The 19,024-nt window shown below is 44.8% G+C and overlaps 1 protein-coding gene across 1 annotated transcript in view; it reads left to right on the top strand.

Moving 5' to 3' along the window:
* The window catches only part of FAM135B (family with sequence similarity 135 member B), a 1,130,658-nt gene that overhangs the window by 817,248 nt on the left and 294,386 nt on the right, over nt 1–19,024 (top strand). Inside the window, exon 6 of the mRNA XM_069220795.1 lies at nt 9,345–9,415. Coding sequence (XP_069076896.1) covers nt 9,345–9,415 — 71 coding nt within the window. The remainder of the gene's footprint in view (nt 1–9,344; nt 9,416–19,024) is intronic.

Below are 19,024 nucleotides of genomic sequence, written 5' to 3'. Positions count from 1 at the left end.
CTCGACCTCCCCCGACACTAACACATCTCTCCACACCTCAAATCCCTCCACTGGCTCCCCATTGACAAAAGGATCACCTTCAAGATCCTCATCCTCGCACACAAATCACTCCACAACACAGGCCCTGCCTACCTCAACGAGTCACCTTCCACACCCCCACACGAAACCTCCACTCAGCTGACCTCTCTCTAGCCTCTGTCCCCCGCATCAAACACACCACCACCGGGGGCAGATCCTTCTCCTCCCTTGCACCCAAAACCTGGAACGCCTCCCAACCCACCTTCGCAAGACCCAAACCTACTTCTTTTCAGGAATGGCCTCAAAACCTGGCTTTTCGAACAGTGATCCTCCCAGCCCCCATCCCCTCCACCATCCCCCCCCAGCGCCTTGAGACCCTCACGGGTGAGTAGCGCGCTTTATAAATCTCTTTAATTGATTGATATATATATAGATCTATCTCTATATATATATCTATCTACATAGATATATCTATAGATATATCCATGTACATAGATATATCTACATAGATATATCTATCTATATATATAGATCTATATATAGATCTATTTTTTTTAGTTGTTGTATGGTTTCCTTGGGGGCCAAAATGCCCCCCAGGGAAACCCTACAACATCTAAAAAAAATATTGCCCCCACAGGGGGTCGCCCTGCCCACGGGCGACCCCCTGTCCATTTATTTTTATTTTTATTTATTTTTTTGAAGAAAAAAAAAAAAATCCCCTGGGGGGGTGCGTGATCGCGCCCCCCACCTCCCCCAGGGGGCACCTACCTTTTAAAAAAAATATATATGCCCCCGAGGGGGGGGGGGGTTGGCCCGTTTTCCGAGGGGGCCAACCCCCCCAAGTTAAATCCCTGGCGTCTAGTGGTGTTTCCTGGCCCCTGATCGCAGCTGAAAGGGCTCCTTTCTTACGAGGCCTTCCCGAACGTGGGGAAGGCCGTTTTCCCCATCGGAGCAGGAAGCGGCCGCAAGGCTGCTTCCTGCTCCAATGGGAAAAACAACTTTGTAACGTCAGGCGCGCTGACGTCACAAAGGGGCGGGTGGGGGGCGGGGGGGAGACACGGAAACTTCCGTGTCTCCCGGGATTATAAAAAAAATAAAAAAAAATCCTTGGGTGCGACGCACCCAAGGATTTATTAACCCCCTCCCTGGTGTCGGCCACTGGTCGTGACCCGCACCAGTGAGGGAGTGTGGGAATCAGCCGACGCCCGCACCCAACAGGTTAAGCAGCATTACCAGGGTAGCTGGGAAAAAATATATTTTGTGCAAATCGAAAACATGTATTATTCACATTTTTATCGTTAGTGTTTCAGGATGTCTGCCTCTTGATCTAGTCATGCATTCTTTTAGTAGTCCACCCAAAATGTTCTTTGTAAGTTCCATCTAATTGTTCATTGTTTACTAAAAATAGAGGAGAAGCACTTCTTTACAGTTAATTCTCGGAAAATAAATGTAGACACTCTAATACTCAGGTGTGAGAATGTGGATTATTAGTTGGCCAGGATGGTAGTCCACCTCAAGTAAAAATGTCACTGTCCTTATTACACCCAGCAACGGTTTTAGAAATGTAAACCTGAGCGCAGCCCCTAGTTTCTTTGACACAGAACAGACAGCTGAACTTAAGAAAATTAGAAACCATTTAGAAGTACTAAAACAATAAAAAAGTCACAAATACAAAAAAAAATCCTGGGATAATTTTTGAACATAGGGAATCATTGAATTAACAAAATGACACCAATCCAATAAGGGGAACCGGAGATATTAATTTTAAAGTTTTAAATGAAAATAGTACCAAACAGATTTAAGCAGCAACTGTGGCCATCTGGTTGCGCTTGACCTTGACCTAGGTGCAATTTGAGGCCAATTGTGATGGAGCGCTGGTTGGATGCACAAAACAACTTTGTTCCAGTCCTAGGTTTTATCTTCTGATTTAGTCTCTGAAATGGAAGTCAGAAATCCTCATTGGGATTAAGTCAGCAGGCTGTGGATGAGAGGACGGACATCCGTCGGATGAGGTTCCTGTGAAGTCAGTGACTTTTGGTGGGAAAGCTTTGAGCAGGAGAAATTGGCGGGATACTTTTGGGCACGTTTGCCCAGTGAAGATTTCTATGTTCAGACTTAGGTCCTAGTTATGATTAAGGTGGTGCTAAGACCCCCACACTCGTGGCGGCAGTCTCACTATTGCAATCTTGGCGGTCCGACCACCATATTACGATGTTGGTGGTCAGACCACCAGGAGACTGCCACCACCTCCAGGATCATGAATCCCGATGGGTTGACATCAGTGCAAGTCAAGGTCAAGCATGGCGGTGCTGGTGTTGGCACTGCCGTGCTGATCACGACTTGCCTTTCTGCCAGCCTTTTCATGGCGTGGTCACTGCCATGAAAAAACTGGCATAAAGGCAGGAACAGGACCACAAGGGGGCCCCTATGCTTCCCATGACCATGTCAAGGGCAGTGCAGTGGACCCCCTGTCAGCACAGTCGGAATGCGCACTGTCTGCCAGGGTGTGCTGCTGGCACCGACAGTTCGGCAACATTGACCTCACCTCTCAGGGGGAGCTGAGGCCAATGCCGCCACACTGTTGGTGCCAGCCAACCTGACAGGGAAGTCATAGTACAGCAGTGAGGAGGCTGCCGGCTTGTCAGCGGCCTCCCCAATGCTGTGTTAACGGTCCAGCAGTTGCACTGCCCGGATCGCAATAGGGGCCTTAGTCACTTTTTTTTAGCTTGGATTTCTCCAGTGTGGCAATACTGCATGCTGTAGCAGAACATGCCTCCATTAGGTCTTATAGTTTTGCCTCAAGGTTCTTCTGAAACAGATTTGCTGAAGAAAAGTTCTGAGCAGGAGCAAACTAAGGAGGTCATTCTAACTTCGGCGGGCGGCGGAGGCCGCCCGCCAAAGTTCCCCCGCCAGAATACCGCAGCGCGGTCAAATGACCGCTGCGGTAATTCTGACTTTCCCGCTGGGCGGGTGGGCGACTGCCAAAAGGCCGCCCGCCCGCCCAGCGGGAAAGCACCAGCAACGAGGAAGCCGGCTCCGAATGGAGCCGGCGGAGTTGCTGGTGTGCGACGGGTGCAGTTGCACCCGTTGTGATTTTCAGTGTCTGCCAAGCAGACACTGAAAATCAATGTGGGGCCCTGTTAGGGGGCCCCTGCAGTGCCCATGCCTGTGGCATGGGCACTGCAGGGGCCCCCAGGGGCCCCACGACACCCGTTCCCGCCAGCCTGGTACTGGCGGTGAAAACCGCCAGAACCAGGCTGGCGGGAAGGGGGTCGGAATCCCCATGCCGGCGCTGCTTGCAGCGCCGCCGTGGAGGATTCCCTGGGGCAGTGGGAAACCGGCGGGAAACTGCTGGCTTCCCTTTTCTGACCGCGGCTTCACCACTGCGGTCAGAATAGCCCCAGAAGCACCGCCAGCCTGTTGGCGGTGCTTCCTTCGTCCCCTACCCTGGCGGTCTCGGACCGCCAGGGTAGGAATGACCCCCTAAATCTTTGTCCAAGCGGCAACACACCTTCATCAGATAGACTTTCAAGTCATCAAAAGGTCTTTGGAGCCAAATGATTTCTAAGTGTTAGGTTTTTCATGATGTTAGGAGGAGTAAACCTTTGATGGGTCCGAGGCCTCAGGAACAGCACTTGGGGGTCAAGAAGATCAGTAGGGTCCAGAGCAGGTTCAGTTGGAAATGGCCAGCTGGGTTCTTCATTAAACATTTTTTATCTCTCAGCCCTATCTGATATATCTTTCACAGAGTCCAAGTGAAATTACTCTCTTTGTGTTATAGGTACCATTAACGTATCTCAGAAGAAGAGAATTAAGGGTTCCTCGTTCAAGGTAAATGGTTAAGATTGTAGGCCTATGAATGTGTTGGGATCTTTCTCTAGCATTTTGTAAATCTGTCAGATAAAATCACCAAATTATACTTTTGTATAGCTATTTAAATAAGTCAGACAGTTCCTCAAGCATATCAATCCTTTTTATTGCAGCTTTCATTTCCAGTAAATCTGGAAAATGTATGTCCCGCAAACCATATTTTCTCATTTCTTTTAATGGGATATACATGTGGAAAGGTATGCAAATTGCAATTTCTTTTTCTGCTTTGACCAACAGTGGACAAACAGTACTGATCTCTTCATTTGAAACTCTGAGAATCCAACACACACATTGTTTGGTTGAAATTGTCATTTGATAATTAAAATATTGTAGCAGGTTATGCAAACTACCAGTTATTTTCTGACTTTTCAAGTTTATTTGGTGCTATTGTTTTTTATGCATTCAAACAAGTCTGATTAGAATTAATCAATCTCCGTATAGAAAAAATTTAGATATCTTTATAGCAATCGTTTGCAGGTGGTGCTTAACAACTGAGGCCTGCACCATTATAAAGGTTTCTACTTTCCTCCCAAGGGAGATATTTTTTTAAAGCCCTTACTAGCAGCAGTTACATTTCAGTTATGGTTTCGCTTTCATTCAATCCCATAGTTTTTTCAAAAGTCGATCCAAATGTCAGCTTCAAGTTTTTCAAATACTTTGATCTTTTACTTGTTCAGTTTATAGCCACAATCATCGTATAGTTGCCTGTAAATGAGGGAACCTCAGGCAAAAAAGAGAACATCATGTGATACTACCAATCATAATCTCCCCAATGTTACGGTTGCTTCTTATAGAGAAGAGTAATGTTTCAGGGCCAAAATATATAGAGTGAAGGGCCCCATTTGCTGTAATGAAAGCATTAGGCTCATGATGTCCTAATAATTCTTAAACATTAAGGCGGTCATTCTGACCGCGGCGGGCGGCGGTCGCCGCCCGCCATGCGGTTACCGCCGAATGACCGCCCCGCGATCAAAAGACCGCGGCGGCCATTCTAACTTTCCCGCTGGGCCGGCGGGCGACCGCCAAAAGGCCGCCCGCCGGCCCAGCGGGAAACCCCCTGCAACGAGGAAGCCGGCTCTGAATGGAGCCGGCGGAGTTGCAGGGGTGCGACGGGTGCAGTGGCACCCGTCGCGATTTTCACTGTCTGCTAAGCAGACAGTGAAAATCTGTATGGGGCCCTGTGAGGGGGCCCCTGCACTGCCCATGCCAGTGTCATGGGCAGTGCTGGGGCCCCCGGGGCCCCACGACACCCATTCCCGCCATTATGGTTGGCTGGCGGGAAGGGGGTCGGAATCCCCATGGCGGCGCTGCAAGCAGCGCCGCCATGGAAGATTCCCTGGGCCAGGGGAAAACCGGCGGGAAACCGGCGGTTCCCCTTTTCTGACCGCGGCTTTACCGCCGCGGTCAGAATAGCCCAGGAAGCACCGCCAGCCTGTTGGCGGTGCTTCCGCTGCCCTCCACCATGGCGGTCATGGACCGCCAGGGTCAGAATGACCCCCTAAGTCTTAGTACATGTTCATTATTTATACTACAAAGGATGGACCAAGGTAGTATGTGTCAAGTAAGCTGCTTCGAAAACCCACATAATACTTTATAAAAGGACATTTTTGCATTAGTTAACAACTGCCCCTGCATCCCCTAATTCATTTCTCAAAATTATAATTTGCCTTAAGGGAAGGGCCTAGTCTAGTCACATGCACATCTTACGTTCACAATCGCACTGTGAAATGGATGTATTCACTCTTTTATTAAAAGGTACAAGCAGATTAATAATTATCCTAGAATACATTTTACAGTAAACAATAATTAGCTGTGGACGATGAATCTTTCACCTCGTTCTAAATATCAATAGCCAATTCAGTGGAAGTCCCATCATCATCTCGAAAAATGATGGTACACATTTAGGAGTTGTAGGTTCAGCATGACAATACAATTTTATGAGGCTGACATCACCAATAATTGTGATACATTTCACATCCTGAGTTTATGGGGTGGACTTACTAACATTGTGTGGAGTGTGCACTTGGTTTGCATCACAAAAGTGACCCAAAATTGGCCCAAAGAGTTGTTTTGGGTTCTACTTTCCATCGTGAATTGTGTTGGAAAGCAACCTTAAAGTAACACTAATGCCCAAATTTACTAGAATCTCATGCCGCGCAGCAGCTAAAAAATCTGTGCTGCACTGCATGAGAAGGAGAGAGCAGGAGAGCACCATATTTACAGAAATATGGCACTTTCCTTCCCTTTTCCTAACCTGGCACAGAAATCTGCTACAATGTGCCATGCCACAAACCGTAGTGCAAGAGTGTCTGCATCTAGCAGAGGTTTTGTACGGGAAGGATAACCTTTCAGTACAAAATCTATGCTCAGACATACGTTAAAGCTTTTCACACTTTTTAGGTTGATTTACAGTGCAGCACACATACAAAGCCGGAAATGAAAGAAGGAATACAATTATTTCTCTGGGTTATTGCCTAGCTGGAATGGGAGCAATTTTTTTACGCAAAACCCTATTTACTTTTTTTAGTGAATGAGGTTTCGCGTTAAAAACTTTGGGTGGTTGCATGGGAACAGCCATGTGCCCTCCATTGGATGCCCCCTCAGCTCTAAGTAATGCAAAGCAGTGCTAATCGCTGCTATAAATTACTTTTAAGTGATTTTCCAGCATGAACAAGTTTTGCGCTAGAAAATAAATAAGTACGAAAAGATTTTGCATTGATTTGCATCACTTTGTGATGCAAACACAGCGCAAAACCATAGTAAATATACCCCTAAGTAGCACTAACATTTAATAAATAAAACAAATCCAAAACAGCAAAAGTCGAATAAATAAAACTTGAGTGATCCATTTTTAAAGAATAAACTTTAAAATAGCACTTAGAAGCAAGATGCTCCAAGTGGGGGTATGTGGTCACACCGGACGGGACAAAGTCAAAAGTGCACGCCAACCGCAGTGGAGTGTGGGCCAGCTGTAGTGACTCAGTTGGGCCTGGTAAACAAAAGTACTTTAAATTCGGGTTGCAGAACTATGTGTCGGTTCCAAGCCATGCAGTAGAAAGGAGTGTCACTCTTCCGCAAGCAACAGCAGCAATGCATTGCTTCTGACATGCAGTGAGGCTGGGGTGAGAGTTCCTACTGTTTTCACCTCAAGGAGCTGATTTGCAGTTGAGGCGATATGTCAGTTCCGATGAATGCAGAGACTGCGATGGGGAGTTTTAGTGTCATCGTTGAGGCTGCCTTCGATGGCAAAATGAGGACCATGTGCTGAGAAAAACACTGCAGTGTCAGTTCAGAGGTGATTCACTAGTTTTGAGATGTGAGGTACAGCAGCGATGTGATTTTGGTTGCGCCAGTTCTGACCCATGCAGTGGTGCTGATAAGTCGATTTTCTCCATGCATCAAAAGCAATGTGTTGTTTCTGCTCCTGCAACAGAGGATGAGTCTGATCGGCAGGACCGAGAACCTTAGCCTCACTTCCAAGGGCCCAGGACTAGGATGGTATCACCTGGCAAGACACAGTCACAGATGGCAGAGTCCAGAGGCAGGAGCAGGGTTGTTGGAAGGCTGTTATGTCCCTGAGGCTTCAGATTAGGAAGCCAGCAGACTAGCCCTTGCAGTCACTCTGGTTTCAAGTGATGCAAGTCCAGTCATTCTCACCCAGGCAGGTGAGCAGCAGGCAGCAGGGCACCACCGCAAGGTAGGAGTCCAGCAGACTGGCAGTCCTTCAGCAGCACAGCAGTCCTTCCTGGCAGAGTAGTCACAGGTCCAGAAGTGTACTGCGTTGGTGGTGTCAGGGGTCCTGTAATTATAAACAGTTGGGACTTTGAAGTGTGGGAATCTTCAAAGACAGGCCTTTGAAGTGCACAGATGTCCTCCCCATTTCAATAATTAGTGTACATTACATACAAAATTGTATCCGAATATTGTAAGCTAAACTATTGGCAGACTCCAGTACATTGAACATTTCATTTATTAGTTTACATTACCTACATTATTGTATCCGAATATTGTAAGCTAAGCCATTGCCAGACTCCAGTACATTGAGCATTTCATTTATTAGTTTACATTACGTACATTATTGTGTCCGAATATTGTAAAATAGGCAATTGTCAGACTCCGGTACATAGTAAGTCTCTGCCTTCTCCCAAGGGATAATGCTAGATTGCAAAAGTAAAAACCATCCCATGTTGAAAAACTCCTGTTAGAAATTCCCCTGCAGCTGCCTGAATGAGCCTACTTGAGCCTAAGGCAGCATCCATACAATAAGGAATAATTTTGGGGTAACCCTAGAGTAGATGTTTAATCAGCTGCACATAGTGCCAAAAACATGTGCGCCACCATTGGCTCAAATGTATGTATCACTGGGAGACACCCCAGGCCTATAACACATCATGCCCACCTTATGCACCCTTAGTATCACCTTCAACATAAAACTAAATGGGAATATCCTAAGAGGGAGCAATTCCCATGTACAAGTAATCCCTATCAGGTAATCGCCCACCACCTCAAATGTGTCAACCACATCCCATTTTTCGAGTGACTGGCAGCACTCATGAGCACCCACCTCACTAAAGTATGTGGAGTAGATGGATCTTAAAGCTCATACTTATTTTCTCTTTTAAACATGATTCCTATTGAACTCCTCAGTGAGTTTTCTCCCTGGGCACTATCACTTCACTGACCCTCAATGAACAGAAGCGGTTGCGATTGTATATCTATGGGGTCCTGGATGGTGGGTTCATTGTTAGGACTGTCAAGTGAGTTTTATCCATACGCAGCATACTACTGTCTCTTCCTGAGCAGGATCCCATTGGTATCTCTCTTCCATATGCAAAAGTGTGATCGCATTTTGCTGTGCCCAATTGTATACCAGTTACAGTTAAGAATTTGGAAATGTCTCTGCATAGATAGACTTTGAAGCTCATAAACAGTCTTAGGTAGTACCTGGAGAGGGTTGCGGGATTACTCTTGGATTAGAAACCTCTGTGAATTCCAACTGTTCAAAAATCTACTTCTATTGGAAGTCCTGAACCAGCAGGGACAGAATTATGAACTATTTTCCTAATCGAAGCCTTAGATGGAATCTTCTGCACCTTCCCATTGGCACTTTAACTTTTTCAAAGGAAGCTATACCTGCCAGGACTTTGTTGTGTTTAGTTAGCATTTATTTTATTTCAGCTAAGCTTTGTAAATCAAATATTGCTTAAGCAGAATATTCACTGTCAAGCTCCAACACCTCTTAACAACATCCATGGGTGCAGGATAATGAGATGTTTTCCATTTACTCCTGGGGTAAATTGAACATTCAATTTATGTCCTGCTGCATACTATTGCACTTGTAGAAAATGTTTTAGAGAGTAGATGGCAGTTGATGTCTATATCAAATAAAGGTGTTCATTCATAAAATAAAGTTTGGGATAGTGGCTAAAAATAACTCCCACTTGCATTGTTTTCAGGTAGAAGAGGCACTGAGCGAGGCTGATTTCCAGCTGAAGCTGGACCTCCATTTTACTGACAGCGAACAACAGTGAGTACATCTTTACTACATTTCCTAAGATACCTCCTAATTGGACTTGGGCTGTGTAGCAAGAAGGTGGCGGGTTTTCAAAAGAGAGAACATGTGTATTTTTTGTTAAGGGGAGGCAGGACCTTCACTGCCCTTGGTGGTGTGTTTCATTCTTATTGAGACAATTGTTGCAGAATATTTTTGCGAACTGAATTAATATGGCAATCATGATAGCATGCTGAAATGTGCCTGTGCCTTGTTTCTCAAGAAACATGTTCACCTCTTTAATGTGGTGGCAGATTGTGTGACTTAGAGTTGATGACATGGTAAATCTGTCCAGGTGTTAGGACAGTGTAACTTGATTGCTCTAAAAAATTTAATAAAGTGTGTGCTTATCACCCATATCTCCCATAACACAGACAACTCCAATTGAAGCCTCATCTGGACTGCTCACCTGACATCTTTCCACATATCCTTACTCATCTAGCAAGCAAATGTTTAGAAGGATAAAACTCAGTCAGACTCACCTCAAAATGTTATTGGTTTTAAGAATGAGTGGCTTCTGTTTAACAGAGCCGAGAACTGTGGAGATGCAATCCTTAGTTAATCAAGCATCTAAAGCCATCAAGACTCCTGCAATGTTCAAAATTCTTTTGTGGGATGTAGTAGGACTAAGGTTCAAACTGAATTGTGTGGAATTCGGGAATTTTATAGCCATGTCTTTTTCAGGAAACATGGGCAATCTATAGATTTCTTTATTAAATACAGTATAGAAGCTTCCCACTCTCCAGCAGGGCCTTCTTCTGGTGGTCTTATTCTTTGGGTTAAGAAATTCATAAACTGTACCATCAAAACGTTTCAGATCAAGACCAATCATATATTAGCTCAAAGTCTTGCTTCAAATAAGGGGAATTACTCAATGTAATGGTAAACATGTATAACAGAGTGTTTTCTCAGAACTAGGTTTCACCCACAAGCGGCAGACCCTGATGCAGAGATCTGGCCTGGGGCCAGGGTTCAATTCCCACCTCGGCGGGTCTTGGGCTCAATTCCCTTGGACCAGATAATTCTTGCCTCTGTGCCTAATCTAATTAATGGGTCCCACTCTGTAACTCTGGGCAATAGCTTGCTTAATCTCCACAATGGCCCTGACAGCGCTTGGTTGCCTGGCTTCACCCTGGGGGTTGCCCAGGAGTGGGCGCTTCACAGGGAAAAGCCAGGAGGGGTTCCACAGCGGTATGCGTACAGCGCCTTAAGACCCTAACGGGTGAGTAGTGCGCTATACAAGTGCGAAGTTCACAATACTTATCCTAGATGATTATTTGGAAGAAAGTAAAAATACTAAGATATCTCTTCCTGGCAGGCAACCTAAATACATCATATGAGCCCCTGTAAGTCATGCCCAGTTTAACAGAGGAAGAGGGAGAGGGGCATCCCCAGTCTGTGTTGTACTCATCCTGTTAAAAACACAAAGGTAGCAATGCAGGTTGCATCCTTGACACTAAAATGTAACTTATGTGTGTGTAATGGCTTCACTCCTTCTGACAAAGGTACAAGTTATACATTCAAAAGGACACTCACCAGATCCAGAATTGATTATGTTCTTCTATATGTCTCCCTGTGGCTACATTTAAGAGATATGACATGTATAGAAAGGCTAGATAGTGCTCATAACACCTTAGCCCAGTATATGGTGCAAACACCTATCTTCTCTTGTGGCCCAAATTTACAACAAACTGAGATACCTGTCATTTTAAGTAGCAACCAAAGAAGGATAAAATGGCAAATGATGAAAAGGCAACAAATATATCATATTGCAGATTTGAACCAATACAATGCATACATTATTGGCTATCAACAGATATGAGCAAGATAATGAAGCTATTATAGGTAGTTTTATACAAATAACAGGATTGAAAAGTTCTTCTCAGAGGGAAAGGGTAAGGCTGTAAAGACAAGTGGGGCTTTATGGTATGATCAGAATTGCAAGATAGCTAGGAAAGGATTATTGACTGCCATTAAAAGTGGCTGTAGGAGAGATATAGTTGAGGAAAGGAATAAATGTAAAGCTGCCCAAACAGAAGGAATAACAAATTGGGAAGAGAGGATATGGAGGGATCTGGCTGAGGCAGCAGCCTTAAAGGATAGCAAGAAATTCTGGTATCTCATCACTAAAGGAACAAACCAGCAGGTTAAAGAAGATGACTTTAATATTCAGCCACTTAGATCGGTTAAACATTTTAGCCCTCCTTACTACAACCAGAGTTATTCTAGGGAACCCATTAGGGCAAATGATAGCAGTGGGGAAGATGGAGGTGGTCTTCTGAATAGTGTTATTCTGGATATAACAATAGAACCACTCAACGACCTTAAAAAGAGCGATGCTCCGGGCCTTAATAAAATCCAAGGATACCTGTTCGCTTCAGAGCCAGTGATCTGGGGCTTTATTTTAAATCAAGCATCTAATGTGATAGCAAGAGGGGCTGAAATAATTGATTCGTGGATGGGTGCGGAAGTAGTGCCAATACATAAGAAAGGGGATAAAGGGAATTCAGCAAATTATCCCCCGATCAGTGTGATTGATGTTTCACAGATATCATTCTGTCACCAGCTACTAGTGAGAATTTAATTATGGATGGAGGATCACCATATATAGTCCCCATTAAAGTGGGCTTTAGAGCTAGTATGAAAACCGTGGACCAAATATTTTAGTTCTTATTGATCCTATGGAAATGTGTGGTCATTAAAAGGGAACATATCTATGTAGTGTTTGTAGAACTATGAGCAGCCTTTGACCTTATTCCCAGGGAGAAAATACATATGGAGAGCAATGAAAGAGATGGTGATGCCAAATAATCTATTAGAAATCATAATACGGCTAGTAATAACTATGTCCAAGTGAGGTGGGGAAAGGAATGCGAGTTGAATGATTGTGCTAGGTTAAACTGATGAGTCCGCCAAGGATGTGTACTGGCCCCTACTCTGTTTAAGGGGAAAATTAAGACCTTATTAGATTGCAGGTATGACCCACTGAGGCAAGCGTGTTGTATAGTACCAGCTCTGCTTTTCACAGATGATATGCTTTTGGTAACTTCCATTGGCGCTACAAAACATATTCAATCAGTTCTTGTTGTTGTAAACAATATGATTTGGAAGCTAATGTATCAAAAATCAAATTGATTACCTTCAACCCACACAGGTCTTTTAGAAGTAAGATAACGTTAGGGGAAGCACCCTTGGAAAATATCAAAAGCTACAACTATTTAGGGGTTAGAATATCAAATACACTTATGTGGGCACCCCACCCATCGAAGAGCCAATTTATATTACAACATACTGGTTCCACCATGCTCAAAAGGGTCAATAACTCATATTATAGGCCAGTCACCCCAGCTATTGGTATTTATCTTGCAAGAGGACATGGAGCAGACATTTATGGGGCTGAGTTATAGGGTCTGTCCCATTTGAAGGGACTTGAGAAAGTGGAGAACAATTTCATGAGATCAATATTAGCACTGTCACAGACTGCCCCCCTAACTCTAATCCATTTAGATTTTGGTCCAAAGAACATAGTGCATATGACAGAATTTACACCACTAGCCTATTGGCTGAGGATTTGGACCGGTATCTCTCCTCTTCCCCTGAAGCAATTGTTCAATGAAGTAAAAATGTTAGATGTAGGGGGGAGTATAACCTGGTTTGAACATATTAAAACCTGACTAATTAGACTAGGAATGAGTGATTAGTGGTACAACACTCAGCTAATAAATAGAAATTCACTGCCATTATTAAAGAACACGTACTGGACCTATTTCAATGAGAAATGGTTATGCAGCAAGAATGTTGGTGTGTTAACTGAGAAGATCTTAGATTTTAAACGCAATTTCGGTTTGAAACATTCTTGAACTAGATTGAGCCTCCACAACCTAAATCTTTATACCTTGAGTTCAGGTATGGCATTCTGGCCATTGATCGCTGCAGATGGAATGGGAGTCAGAGTCAACCTACTTGCCCCTCTTCCTCGGCTGGCAACGAGATAGAGGAGGACTTTTTAGGTCTTACCTAGCCAGTGCATGCAGAGTCACTTTGAGAAATGCTGTATTCACTCTGTGGGCTTACAGCCCACCCATCACTTTTAATTGGAACTACAAGTGTTACCTTTGTTTTTGTAGCCAGTGTGTAAAGTTTGTGAAGTATGTAATAATCTTTGTGTTTTGTAGTACCTTTGTTTTTGGAAACAGTGTATAAAGATTTTGAAATGTTAATTTGTTTGAAATGTGTTGCTTAAGCTATTTGTTAATGATTAAATCATAAAGGCTGTTGGTACCTTTTATTGAAGTGGTTTACATGAGCACCACCTACATTACACAGAGATCCAGCACAGCTTTGCAATTTATTTCTGTTTATCACACAATTACGTAGCTCCAACTCAATAAGAAGGGATTGACTTGTTTTACATGAGCCCCACTTACATTACACAGATATCGAGCACTGCATTGCCATTTATTTATTTCTGTTTATCGTGCATTTATGAAGCACTAACTTAACATGAAGGAATTGAAGTGATTTTCATGAACACCACTTACATTACACAGGGAAACTTAGGAAGCATGCCATAAAAGTGCACCTGCAGCCATGATCCCAATGTGCTAACCTACCAGCACCGCCCACAGTTGTTGTTTTTAATAAAGCCATGCTTTTGCACTCCCTGCTTTTTACCCTCCACACCCTCCTCCTTGATCTTTGTTGTTTTACCCCTTCAGCCACCTCCTGTGACCTTCCTTGTGTTTCGGAATGCTAGTAACCAAGGTAACAAATGATTCTACTTGCAAACAAAGATTGGCCCTTAACCCAGGCTTTGGATCACAGAGGGCTTGCCTGGTGGAGGCGGGCCAGGCTCTCAATCCAGTGGGATAGTAGGGAAGGCAATGACTACCCAATGCTTAGCTGCTGTATGTGCAAGCCAAGCTTGTATTTCTGCTGTACACTCTGTAGTTGTAACAGTTTACAATACTGCACCTATGATTTCCATAGTGCTGCAGTTTATGGTATGGCTATTCTCTGGATGTGAGGAAAACTTTACATCTGCATATACTGCAGTTGTTCTTTGTGTCTTACGAAAGCAGAGAAAACGTTTTCGCTTAACAGCATCCAAAATGATTGGCTTTGTCAAGGATTGTTTTATGAGGCCCACAGCTCGATAAGTTAACAGGTCATAAATGGACATATTAGGTGCACTAACTTAAAACAAAACAGTTGGTGCTTCCTTTGCCATTGCTGGGCCCAGTAGCATGTGGTGACCTCTTTGAAAGTGATGCAGCCTGCATTGATGATCTGTCTGTGCCATTGATCAAGGTTTGATTTTATTACTCCCAATAAATTCCATGCTGCATAATCGAGAGACAGTGAATGTTGTTAAGGTCAGACGTCAGGGCAGGAGGTCAGAGCCTCAAGCAAACAAGTGGAATAATATTAAAATCTGCTTCAAACTGCAAGCCTAATGAGTCACTGGCGTTAGTAATGAGCTCTCCTGACAATAATCGCGCAGGCCAGTTTAAATGCAGAACAAGAATTTAGGCGGTCTCCAAAGTGGTTCACTTTTCCAGGTTCTACTGTTGCTATATTCCTCTCATCTTATAACCGAACTGTACTTCAACTTCCCTCTATACAGGATAATGACTAAAGACTGTGGGGGTCATTATGAGTTTGGTGGATGGGAAAGGTCATCTGCCAAACTCCCGTGGTTAGGTTGCCACCAGTGCAGCCACCTTTCCACGGGCCCCATTACGAGTTCCCTGCTGGGTCGTTTCCGCCCCTGGCCCTGCGGGGAACAGCCTACAACATTGATGCCGGCTCATAATTGATCAGGTGGCCATGTTGCAGTGCGTAGGGTGCACCAGCACTCTTTGCGATGTTCACTGTCTGCAATGCAGACAGTGAACAGCAAGACGGGGCCCCCCTGCACCCCGTCTCTGTCAGCCTTTACATGGCAGTGCTACCACAATGTAAAAGCTGGCGGGGTCATAATCCCCAGGGTGGCGCTGCTTACCTGTAGAGGTAAACTGTCAGTGCCGGCTCAGTCAGGAGTCAGGTTGGGGCCATGGTCTTTGCCCTGTGCGCCTGGGGCACCCATTACAGTTGGACTGGCCAGTAGGCCTTTTTTTCCTTTGCCCTTTATTATAGCTGCACCAAGGGACCCCTTGGTGTCAAGGGTAACATACTTGTCCTGGCTTTTCTTCCACATGTATGTCTAGCATATGTGTGATTTTGTGTGTGTGGTTTGTGTGTGAGTGTGTGTATGTGTGTGTGTTGGTATGGGCGTTTGTTTGCGTGTGTTCGTTGCAGCCGCTAGCCGTGCCATGTGTGTTGTGTGTGGCCTTTCCTCCAGTGTGTGCTAGGCGGGTGTTCTTACGGTTGGTGTGTTTGTCGCCGTCGCTGGTTCTGGGGTTGTATGGGCAGCAGGAGCATTGGGAAGACTTCCAGTTCTGGTTCCATGGTGGCTGCCGACATGACTGTGTTCCTGAAGGTGGTTGTCCCCTTTTATGTTAGTTTCCGCCAGGCTTTTTGTGGTGGGACAACCTCTGTGGATTTCCTGGCAGTGTGCGACCTCGTAATATGTTTGCCGGGAACATACCTGGAACTGGCGGCTGTGGTGAATAATACCATCACCATGGTCACCATGGTCAATAATATGGTGGTATGCTCCACCGGGCCCGCAGCGGTTCGACCTCCTCCTCCTCCTCCGTGATGGTCCTCAGACCGCCAAACTCGTAATGTAATTAATTAATACAGTGTGTTATGTAAGAAGACACAAGGTAATTGTTGCACAGTTTGTCTTTTTGTTTACAAACAAAAAGAATTATAATTTTTTACATACACACTCTTCTTATGACGAGTGCAGGTGGCTAAAAAACCCTTCTTTTTCTTTAAAATAACTTTCTTTACCAAAGAGCACAATGAAGGACTGGTTTGCAAATGTCACTGTCTTTCAACCAGATAAAGACTGAGGCCCTCATTACGAGTTTGGTGGTTTTCCGTGTAGGCGTTCCACTGTGAACTATTGATGTGTAGGGAGTGATGTATTGTGGGAGTTGTGGTGCTTGGCATTGTGATTTGTATCTGTGCATTAAGGAGGGAATGTGTGGGGATAGTGGCAGTGGGATGGTGTGGCATGCAGGTGAGGGGAGTGGGGTGTTTTGGGGGTTCAGAAGTGTGATATGAGGTGGATTAGGAAGCGATGGGTGGTGGGGATGCATGCTGGACAGGAGTGTTTGGCGCCTAAGGAGTGTTGTAGGCTTCCTATAATCAAGTCCTCCGATGATCCTCAGTCGTTCCACCTCTTCCTGATGTCCTCCCTTGTGCATGGATGGTTGCCCACTGAGTTGTCCCTGTCAACGATCCTCCGCCATAACTCCATTTTCCTGGCTATCAAGGTTTGCTGGACCTGAACTCCAAATAGTTGTGGCTCTACCCTGATGATTTCATCTACCATGACCCTCAACTCATCATCTGTGAAACGTGGGTGCTTCTGACGGGACATGGTTGTTGTATTGTGGGTAGGGGTGTGTGTTGTGTGTAGGCTGCAGTGTAGGGTGCTTGGTGGGTGGGGGTGTTTGGTTGTGTATGCTGGTGGTATCTGGTACATGTGTGCAGTGGTGATGTGTGTATTGTGTTGGTGGTGCAGTTGTATGATGTGTGATGCGTGGGATGTGTGCTGGTGCCTATGGTATTGATGTACAGTGTCCTTCGTTGGTGTGCTCCTCCATGCCTCTTTTAGTAGTTGTGGTAGCAAAGGATTGTGGGGGTGCGTGAGGGTGTGTTATATAGTGCAGTTAGCAGGTGTCTGTGTGATGTGTCCCTGGTGTGGGGTATTCAGACTGTCCAAATTGGTGTCAGGTTCTGGTGGAGGTGAGTTTTAGACCACAGCGATTCACACTGCCAATGGTTTTCCACCATACAATGACTGCTGTGCTGATTTGTGGGTTGTAACATGGAGGGTGGGGTGTTGTCGGCGTGGTAGTACTGGTGGTCGGACCGTCTCTCTCCTGCCCTCGGTCGGCCTAGTGGTTTGGGATTTGTGGCTGTATTTGTGCAGTCTTCAGTTTGTGACTCGTAATACGGCAGTTGCTGTACCGCCATCACTGGTGGCCTTTAGGTGGCCACCAGTGCAGCGGTCTTGCCAAAAGACCGCTAAACTATTAATGAGGGCCTTAATCTTTGCTAGCTACAACTTACAATGCTCTAGTTCAATGCCATATAAAAACAGGTAGTGCATTAACAGATTAATTCCCTGAGTTATTGTTTGAAGATTTTTCACAACCTGAATGACAGTTTCTAAAAAAAAATAAAAACACTATAATTACCTTTTTCTAATTTTAATAATCTGATTAGAAAGCAGCATGAACTTCAAAAAAGAAATAATGTAAAAGAATAACAAATCTAATAGATGTTCCTACGCTAAACATACTTGCATGACTACCTCACTGCAACTACTGCCACCACATGAGAACCCTTCCAAAACCTCTCCTTTTTCTCTCCCACCTCTTCGTTATTGCAATAAAATCTCTTTGCCATGGTGACTGTTCGCCCGTCTCCACACTTCACCCACAGCCCCTGCTGTTCTGTAGCAGAGGTGCCGCACACCCACAGCCTTCCTTCCTAGGTCGAGTGTGCAAGCAATTTGGCCTGTGGTAATCTATTTGTGGGCTTTTAACCACTCCCACTACACACCCATCACTATTACTCGTTCATGAGTTTGCCTTTCAAAATTCATTTCTGATCATTGGCAAATGCTTTACATTTGTCCCTCCTTGGGACTTTTATGTTATTGCCTTGGAGACCGACCCAGTTACATGGCAAATGCACATTTGCAGATACGTTTGACAGTGAGTGAACTTCCTTTTATTTTTTGTCTCTCCTTCGTGCTCATTCTCATGGTGGCCGTGGCGCTTTTAATCAGCTCGCTTATGTCAACTGTTTTACTTTTCATTTTCAATTTATGTTGCAAGAAAAGTCCAGTTAGGAATTTACAACGCTAATAGCTCTAACTCGAGCAAACGCGAGACCCATTGCATTGCAAATGTTTGTTTAGTTTTTTCCATGCATGCGTTGAACATTATTAAAACCCTGAACATTTAGTTGTGTGTGTACTTCCAAGGCTGCGATGGAGATGGAACAGGGTCGTAACAAAGGCCCCTGCAGTTCGGGGAGCCCCCTGACATCCAAGGGCCCCCTCAGCACAGCACCTGGCCTGTGTGAGTCCTGGTGTGGCCCTCCATGTTCTGTGCAGGGGGACCCCTTCCAGTTTCGTTACGCCACAGAGAAGGAGAGGTAGGGCACCATCACCTCTTCTATGTTTAAAGTGCTAGGAGTAACAGGAAGTTTTGGGGACTTTTCCTTCATCAAATGTTGCATTCCTGGCAGACATCGTTCACCAATTGGCCGCTCATTATTTCTGAATGAAAATTTATTTGTGTAATGACATTTATGCTTCTTAATGAAAGGACTGCAGTCCTTCACTTGGCGAGTATATTAGAAATCAAAATAACAAATGTGTCAGAACACATAACACTATAAAGCTTTTATTGTTTAAACCACACTCACACCTAACTTTCTTCTTTGTACTTGAAG

Source organism: Pleurodeles waltl, chromosome 2_2 (genome assembly GCF_031143425.1).
Source record: "Pleurodeles waltl isolate 20211129_DDA chromosome 2_2, aPleWal1.hap1.20221129, whole genome shotgun sequence".
NCBI classification, from domain to species: Eukaryota; Metazoa; Chordata; class Amphibia; order Caudata; family Salamandridae; genus Pleurodeles; species Pleurodeles waltl.
This window is presented reverse-complemented; position numbering and strand designations above follow the sequence as displayed.